At 48.6% G+C, this 8749-nt stretch overlaps 1 protein-coding gene across 1 annotated transcript; it reads left to right on the top strand.

The window, feature by feature from the left end:
• The first annotated feature begins 3879 nt into the window (after positions 1-3879).
• Positions 3880-8199, top strand: LOC128641183 (uncharacterized). Its single transcript, XM_053693749.1, has 2 exons — positions 3880-4627; positions 7808-8199. The coding sequence occupies exons 1-2, from the start codon at positions 3880-3882 to the stop codon at positions 8197-8199; spliced, it is 1140 nt and encodes a 379-aa protein (XP_053549724.1).
• The last annotated feature ends 550 nt before the right edge of the window (positions 8200-8749 follow it).

The raw sequence follows: 8749 nt of genomic DNA, 5'->3' as shown, positions 1-8749 counted from the left end.
ACAAGAGAACCTGCAGTCAGTATTTATCACAAGAGAAACTGCAGTCAGTATTTATCACAGGAGAACCTGCAGTCAGTATTTATCACAAGAGAACCTGTAGTCAGTATTTATCACAAGAGAACCCGCAGTCAGTATTTATCACAGGAGATTGGAGAACCTGCAGTCAGTATTTATCACAAGAGAACCTGCAGTCAGTATTTATCACAAGAGAACCTGCAGTCAGTATTTATCACAGGAGAAACTGCAGTCAGTATTTATCACAGGAGAACCTGCAGTCAGTATTTATCACAAGAGAACCTGAAGTCAGAATTTAGCAAGCAGCAGTCATCATACACAAGAGAACCTGCTGTCAGTATTTATCAAGCACCGCTCATCAGACACAAGAGAACCTGCAGTCATTATTTATCAAGCAGCGGTCATCAGACACAAGAGAACCTGCAGTCAGTATTTATCAAGCAGTGATCATCAGACACAAGAGAACCTGCAGTCAGTATTTATCAAGCAGTGATCATCAGACACAAGAGAACCTGCAGTCAGTATTTATCAAGCAGCGGTTATCAGACACAAGAGAACCTGCAGTCAGTATTTATCAAGCAGCGGTTATCAGACACAAGAGAACCTGCAGTCAGTTTTTATCAAGCAGCAGTCATCAGACACAAGAGAACCTGCAGTCAGTATTTATCAAGCATCGGTCATCAGTCACAAGAGAACCTGCAGTCAGTATTTATCAAGCAGCGGTCATCAGACACAAGAGAACCTGCAGTCAGTATTTATCAAGCAGCGGTCATCAGACACAAGAGAACCTGCAGTCAGTATTTATCAAGCAGCGGTCATCAGACACAAGAGAACCTGCAGTTAGTATTTATCAAGCAGCGCTCATCAGACACAAGAGAACCTGCAGTCAGTATTTATCAAGCAGTGGTCATCAGACACAAGAGAACCTGCAGTCAGTATTTATCAAGCAGTGGTCATCAGACATAAGAGAACCTGCAGTCAGTATTTATCAAGCAGTGGTCATCAGACACAAGAGAACCTGCAGTCAGTATTTATCAAGCAGTGGTCATCAGACACAAGAGAACCTGCAGTCAGTATTTATCAAGCAGTGGTCATCAGACACAAGAGAACCTGCAGTCAGTATTTATCAAGCAGTGGTCATCAGACACAAGAGAACCTGCAGTCAGTATTTATCAAGCAGTGGTCATCAGACACAAGAGAACCTTCAGTCAGTATTTATCAAGCAGCGGTCATCAGACACAAGAGAACCTGCAGTCAGTATTTATCAAGCAGATGTCATCAGACACAAGAGAACCTGCAGTCAGTATTTATCAAGCAGCGGTTATCAGACACAAGAGAACCTGCAGTCAGTATTTATCAACCAGCAGTCATCAGACACAAGAGAACCTGCAGTCAGTATTTATCAAGCAGCGGTCATCAGGCACAAGAGAACCTGCAATCAGTATTTATCAAGCAGCCGTCTTCAGACACAAGATAACCTGCAGTCATTATTTATCAAGCAGCAGTCATCAGACACAAGAGAACCTGCAGTCAGTATTTATCAAGCAGCGGTTATCAGATATAAGAGAAACTGCAGTCAGTATTTATCAAGCAGCGCTGATCAGACACAAGAGAACCTGCAGTCAGTATTTATCAAGCAGCGCTCATCAGACACAAGAGAACCTGCAGTCAGTATTTATCAAGCAGCAGTCATCAGACACAAGAGAACCTGCAGTCAGTATTTATCAAGCAGCAGTCATCAGACACAAGAGAACCTGCAATCAGTATTTATCAAGCAGCGTTCATCAGACACAAGAGAACCTGCAGTCAGTAATTATCAAGCAGCAGTCATCAGATACAAGAGAACCTGCAGTCAGTATTTATCAAACAGCGGTCATCAGTCACAAGAGAACCTGCAATCAGTATTTATCAAGCAGCCATCATCAGTCACAAAATAACCTGCAGTCAGTATTTATCAAGCAGCGGTCATCAGACACAAGAGAACCTGCAGTCAGTATTTATCAAGCAGTGGTCATCAGGCACAAGAGAACCTGCAATCAGTATTTATCAAGCAGCGGTCATCAGACACAAGAGAACCTGCAGTCAGTATTTATCAAGCAGCGGTCATCAGACACAAGAGAACCTGCAGTCAGTATTTATCAAGCAGCAGTCATCAGACACAAAGGCAGTGTAGGGCACAATTGGGCCTGGAGCAAAGCTAAGGGTTAAAGCTGAAGGGAGAGATAGGAGAAGAGGGCTGGCTAGGGAGGTTAGTTGCAACAATGTTGCATGCAAGGGAGGGGCCCACTACTCACCTTAAAAGTGGGGATCATCAGCTTCCTGGCCCTCTTCTTCCTGGAATCCGGTGCAGACGAGTTCTTTCTGTTATTGTTCAAGGTGATTTTTAATTTCTGTGAACAATGCAGCGATCCAGACGATCAAAACTCCCTCCACAGCGCTTCCACGAGTTGGTGTTTGAGAAACCTGGATCAGACAGACAGAAAAAACAGATAAGTGCACTAGATAGTATTGAAGAATTTGATGATATAATACCACCTACACAGTACACTAAAAGGCTAGGCCTTGTGCTTAAAAAACACAGATTAGTCACACAGTTAGTAGGTTGGATATTCATGCAACTAGTGATGGAGATAATTCAGCCTATGTATCAGCTGCAATGGCTAGGCCTGATGTGACATCGGCCTGTCTCCATACTCAGGAACAATTGCCCTCACTGCAAATAGATGGCCATGAGGGTGATTTGGGGGTTGAATTGCATGGTTCTACTACTAGGCCTCAAGCCTTAGGTACTCCATCGGGCAGGCCACATGCACAGGCTGTGGCCTATTCGGAGGGCATGGCCTCCCCAACTTCCAGGCCTATTTCTGATAGCCCCCCAGCCATAAGCAATCATGATATGGCTCCCTCATACACGGCCCACGTGGCAACCCCAGGCCCTTCCACCTATTCGGGCCCTCAAACAGTTTCTTCTCTGGCCCCTCTGGTAGGCCATGACTTGCCCCCAGGCCCCGGTTTGGCTTTCGCTTCCCCCTCAGGCCGCATGGCTCAATTAGGCCGCATGTCGGAAACCAGGGCCTGTTTTGGGCCTTCAGTCCGGCCTGGGCGACTTAACTGGTTCACATATCCCCGTTTTGGGGCCTTTAATCCGGCCTGTGCCTGGGCGATGTAGCGGTCTCAAATGTTCCCCCATCCGGCCCTTCTATGCTGTCCTCCGCACACCATCCGGTACCTTGTCTGCCCTTATTTGCTGCCCCCAGCCATCCGGTAATCTTACCTGAATCGGCGGTCTCATCTCTCATATCCGCGATCCCACCGTCGGCTGCGTCGGCTGTCTCCTCGATCCTGGCTTCCATCATGGAGGCGATGTCTCCGTCGGGTCCTCCAGCTCCTTTTCACGTGATGCCGGTGTCGGGTCCTCCAAGCCAGGCTGCAGGTCCTCCAAGCCGGGTAGTAAGTGCGCAACCGGAAGTTCCGGTCACGCGCCCCTCCATTTCCGGTTCCGGTTTCGTCGGCCACAGCAGCGTCGGGAGTCCAAGGGAGCGGCCGCATCCTCATCAGCTCCCGGAAGGTGAGCACCAGCAGAGGATGTCGGTCGGGGGAGGGTTAATAGGCCGCAAGGGAGTGCAAGTGCGGCGGCAGCGGGCATCTTCATGGGTCATTAGCAGGTTGGCGGCAGTAGGTAGAGGGCACCATGATGCCGGAAGATGCCTTATAATTACCGCAGGGTTCACCAGAGGCTTTAACACAAGGAGAGGTGTTACCGCTAGGGGTAATAGATTAACTCATTTGGGTAGAGGAATTCTATCAATCGCTAACGCGCTAGGACAAGAGATAGGCAGTCAGTTAGGTGGGCAAATAAGTGCTATGGAATCACGCCAGATGCACGCCCAGGCTCCAGGACAATACAATGTCGCGCTTGAACACGCCAAAGGGCAGATGCACACAGATAACAGGACAGCTCATACTCAATTTAGCGCAGCATCACATACAACCAGTAGCTGCACGAATCCTCAAAGTATGAATGTACAATCTGTGTCAAATGCAGGTATTGCAGGTATGAATGCACAATCTGTTTCACACACTAGGATTTCAGGCATGAATGTGCAATCTGTTTCTAAGGCAGGTAGGTCAGCTATGAATGTGCAATCTGTTCCAAATAGAGGTCTGTCGGCTATGAATGTGGCAACATCCCAATTGCAAGTTGGTGGTGTCAATGCAGTGCATGGAACATTGGGTCATGATGCGGTTGGGAACCATAACATACAGAGTTCAGCTGGGGGAGGTGGTGTGTCAAGGAGGGTTTCTAGTGTTGCGAATGCCAGCATGAGTGACCAGAATGCATCAGGCTTGGGGTCTACTAACCCTCCCTTTACCGGTGTCCGTAGTGCTCGCGATCTCTTCTCTTTGTTGCAGACCGCAGCGCAGATGGAACCGCAACAGGTTGATATGCCTTCGGCTTCGTCTACTTCTACTTCAGCGAATCCTCCTGAACAGGCGGGTTCATCGTTACAGCGAGGAGCGTCTACCGACTCCAATCAACGGGAAGATGCTTCAAGGCCTGATCCTTCTGCTTCAGGTCCGGAGTCTCAGGACAATGCAGTTGCCGTCCCCGGTAAGTCCTCCACATTTACACATGACCGACATGACCTGGTTGACTCATCCCTTTCAGACTCTGAATGTGACAGCGACACCTCATTGGGGCTGAGGGGTAGGGGTCAGAAGCGCATGTTTGCAATGCTTAAGAAAATGTGGCAGGTAATACAGTCAGGTTCAGTTGGGAACATAGCACAGACGCAGCTGGCGATAGCTCCACCCGATTCCATGCAGGACAGCACTTCCCCAGCGGACCTACGTCCACCAATTAATTTCGTTTCGGACAGGAAAGTCGCCTTGCATGGCGATTCCTTACCATGTACACCCCCTCTTTGCACGGTCATTTGAAACCAAAGACCGTTAAAAAGATACAGCAGGGCTAATATGTTAACATATTTGAATTATCTGCTGAGGCATGTAGACAGAGGGAGAAAAGTGCCGATGGCACTGGACCTAAAAGGTTCAAACGTCCTGAAACATTTGAGGAGTGGTTAATCTGTTTCAGAGTTTTTCACTTCTTGTTACTTAGAGAAATACCCTGGCCAGTGTCATGCCATTCTTAAATACACTGACAATATACACTGGATCCAGAGGAAGTTTGGTGATGGGGCATGGAGAGAGTACGATGCGGAATTCAGGTAGAAGATGGCTGGTAATCCAGTGCTCACCTTCGATACCACTGACACGCATCTTTGGCAGCGCCTTGGCTCTCATGGGTCCTCCTCCTCCTCCACCTCCTCTGGCAATCAGTCCTTTCCTGCTTCCAAAGCGAAGCGCAGGGGAGGTACCTGCTGGGCATTTCAAGATAGCAAATGCGACAGAGGTAACTCATGTGCATTCAGGCACGTGTGCAGATACTGTGCCAGGTCACACGCTGGGAGCGAATGTGCCAGAAAAAAGGATTCTGCGTCCAGTAGAGCACAGAACAAGTTTTTTCCAAGGCTTTACTGAAGGTTTTCATATACCAGTGACAAAAGCCATTAAGGGCTCTAGATGCTATCGTAACCTCAAATCAGCTTACCAATACCCAGCGGTTGTTAGGGACAAGCTGAATAAGGAAATCACAATGGGCCGCGTAGTGGGTCCTTTTCCTTCCCCCCCCCCCCCCCCTTTTGCCGATTAGGGTCATTTCACCATTAGGTGTGGTACCTAAGAAGGAATTGGCCAAATTCCGTCTAATTCAGCACCTTTCCCACCCCAGAGGCTATTCGGTCAACGATGCCATTGACCCAGAGCTTAGCTCAGTGCGATATCAATCTTTTGATAGCGCACTGGAATTGGTGCGGGGGGCTGGTGCGGGTGCCTTGTTGGCGAAATTGGATATTGAATCCGCCTTTCGCCTGTTGCCCTTGCACCCTTCATCATTTTATTTGATGGGTTGCAAGTTTCAAAAGGGGTTTTATGTGGATAGGTGCTTGCCCATGGGCTGTGCGATCTCTTGCGCATTATCTGAAACCTTCAGTACATTCTTGCACTGGGTTTTGGCCCAGCAGGCGGCATCACGTTCCTGGGTATCGAAATCGATACCATAGACAAACTTTGCGGGCTGCCTTCTGGTAAAGTCCAGGACATGCTTGAGGCGGTTGAAGCGGCGTTTCCATGGTAACCATTACACTTAGGCAGTTACAGTCATTGCTCGGCCTTCTTAATTTTGCAGGCAGAGTTATCCCCATGGGGAGAGTCTTCAATCGGAGATTGGAGGCTAAGCTAAAGGGCAAACTCAGACCTTCTGAAAAAATTTGGGTTTCTGAAGGTATGAGAGCTGATCTGCGAATCTGGAAGACTTTTCTTCAGCATTTCAATGGGATTCGATTATGGCGATCCGAACCCATTTCCAGTCAGTTGTTGCACTTATTTACCGATGCCGCAGGTTCAAAGGGTTATGGAGCATATTTCAAGGGGGAATGGAGCGCAGGTCCTTGGCCGCTAGACTGGTCAGCCTGGGGCCTAACACGTAACCTTACCCTCTTGGAGCTCTTCCCTATAGTTTTGGCTATCGAGCTGTGGGGCAACAAATTCGCAAACAGGACTGTTAACTTCTGGACAGATAATCTCAGTGTCGTCCACGCGGTGAATGGTCTTTCAGCCACATCTGCGGCTGTAGTTTATTTATTGAGACATCTGGTGTTACGCTGTCTCGAACTTAATATCCAGTTTCAAGCACGTCATGTCTCGGGGGTCAATAATGTCTTAGCAGACGCGCTATCCAGGCTTGATTGGGTGACGTTTCTCTGTCCCGGATATCCTTGCTCCCTCTAGTGCAGGCGTCACTTTTCCCCCAACACATGGCGCTCCTACGTCAGACTTTGGCACGAATGGGAAGAGTTTTGCCGACGTCAGAATGTGGAGGCTGCTGAGGCGTCTCAGGACACGCTTTGTGACTGGCTCGTGAGTCTTTGGCGCGTGGGCGCTCGGCAGGGAGCTGTTCATTCTCGGTTGGCGGCATTATCATTCTTTTACCGTACACTCGCTTTGCCGGATCCAGCTAACTCAAAATTTGTGCGTCAGGTTGTTAAAGGTTGGGGCACGCTGCAACCACAACAAAAGGACTCTAGGGAGCCTATCACGCACGACCGGCTCGAGCGGCTGGTGGACGCTTTGCCGCACATCTGCTCAACTCATTACGAGTTTTTATTATTCAGGGCTGCATTTGCACTAGCCTATTCGGCAGTGCTACGAATAAGCGAGCTCGTAGCGCCTTCTAAGTCCAGCACAGACAAAGGTCTACAATTTGGCCATGTCAGAGCCGGAACGGATTTACTGTTAGTTTATTTGCCGTGATCAAAGACTGATCAAGACGGCAAAGGTGCATGGATACGTATATCCCAGTCCGATGGTCACTGCTGCCCTGTGAGGGCAGTGAACCAGTTTCTAGAGCATAGGCCAGCGGAACAGGGCCCCCTGTTAATTCACGCTAATGGGACTTCACTCTCGTTCCAGTTTCGTAGAATACTAGCTAGGGCTGCTGCCCATGCAGGCTTAAATGTGTCTAGAATAGCTCCCCATTCGTTTCGCATAGGGGCAGCTACTAATGCTGCTTTGAAGGGTTCTTCAGTAGAAGCCATCTGCCATCTGGGTAGATGGCGTTCTAATAAGTTTAAAGGTTATATTCGACCGGTTGTTGAATAATGTGTTTAGTTTCTAATCCAAGGTTGTTGATTAGTGTTATTTCAGTTGCTAATCCCATGTGTCTTTGCAGGACCTGTCAGCGGCGCCAAGAGGATCTGGATCGTGGGGCACTCCTATGTGCATTGGGCCTCCATCCGTAGTTCCGCCCTTCCGGGGGGACAGAATTTGGGCTTTCCTTTCACCCTAGATTCAATTAGATGGTTAGGGGAGAGAGGGATGTGTTGGCCCGCGCTTCCATCGCGTATTCCGGAGGCCCTAGTACGCTGGGGTAAACCTCATGTTATAATTCTCCATATAGGGGGCAATGATTTGGGCGCCATTCCGATCTTGGAGCTAATCAAGATCATGCAGGCGGATATCGCTTGGATCAGGGCTCGGATTCCGAATGTGTTGGTCGGTTGGTCCAACATAGTTCCCAGGCTGGAATGGCATCACATGTCTAGCCACAGCGCTGCTTACTAGATCAGGAAGAAGATAAATTCCTCAGTTGCTAGAACCGTCATGGGTAATGGGGGATTCGTAGTTAAACACGAATCCCTTACAGCCGACAAGGTCCATTGTTATAGAATGGATAGGGTTCATTTAGAGACAGTTGCCCTAGATATTTTTATAAAGGACATTCGTAAGGCCTTATTAACCCTCCTTTAAGTCCGGTTGGGTTGTGTTTGTCTTTTATTGGTTGGCGGCACAGTTATCATCTCAATGCTATCTGGTGGCGGGAGGTAACGGCCCTGTTGCCTTGGAAAGGGTGAACGGGGGGAGTGATGACCAGTCTAAAAGTGAGAGGGGTGGATAGCCTCAAGTGCATGTGAGGTGCCCCTCCTTCCCCTTGCGGGTGGGTCACGTGATCTCATTAACCCCTTAGTAGCAATTTTACTATGAGCAGAGGTCCCGCTCTGCTGCAGTTTCCGTTTGGGCCGTTTACCTTCTGCAGTGCTGGGTTGTCATTATAGCATTCGTTCAGCCGCCATCATAACCTTGTTGGTTTCCATGGTTACTTATTTAATTAATA

Source organism: Bombina bombina, chromosome 10, assembly GCF_027579735.1.
Source record: "Bombina bombina isolate aBomBom1 chromosome 10, aBomBom1.pri, whole genome shotgun sequence".
Classification (NCBI taxonomy): Eukaryota; Metazoa; Chordata; class Amphibia; order Anura; family Bombinatoridae; genus Bombina; species Bombina bombina.
The sequence above is the reverse complement of the archived record's forward strand: the minus strand, read 5'-3'. Positions and strand labels throughout refer to the sequence as shown.

What these genes read in the sequence shown, in the direction of transcription:
- LOC128641183 (XM_053693749.1), top strand. Translation starts at nt 3,880, where the DNA reads ATGGAATCACGCCAGATGCACGCCCAGGCTCCAGGACAATACAATGTC. An exon ending in CAATGCAGTTGCCGTCCCCG is followed by an intron (nt 4,628 to 7,807) that starts GTAAGTCCTCCA and finishes GTGTCTTTGCAG; the next exon opens with GACCTGTCAGCGGCGCCAAG.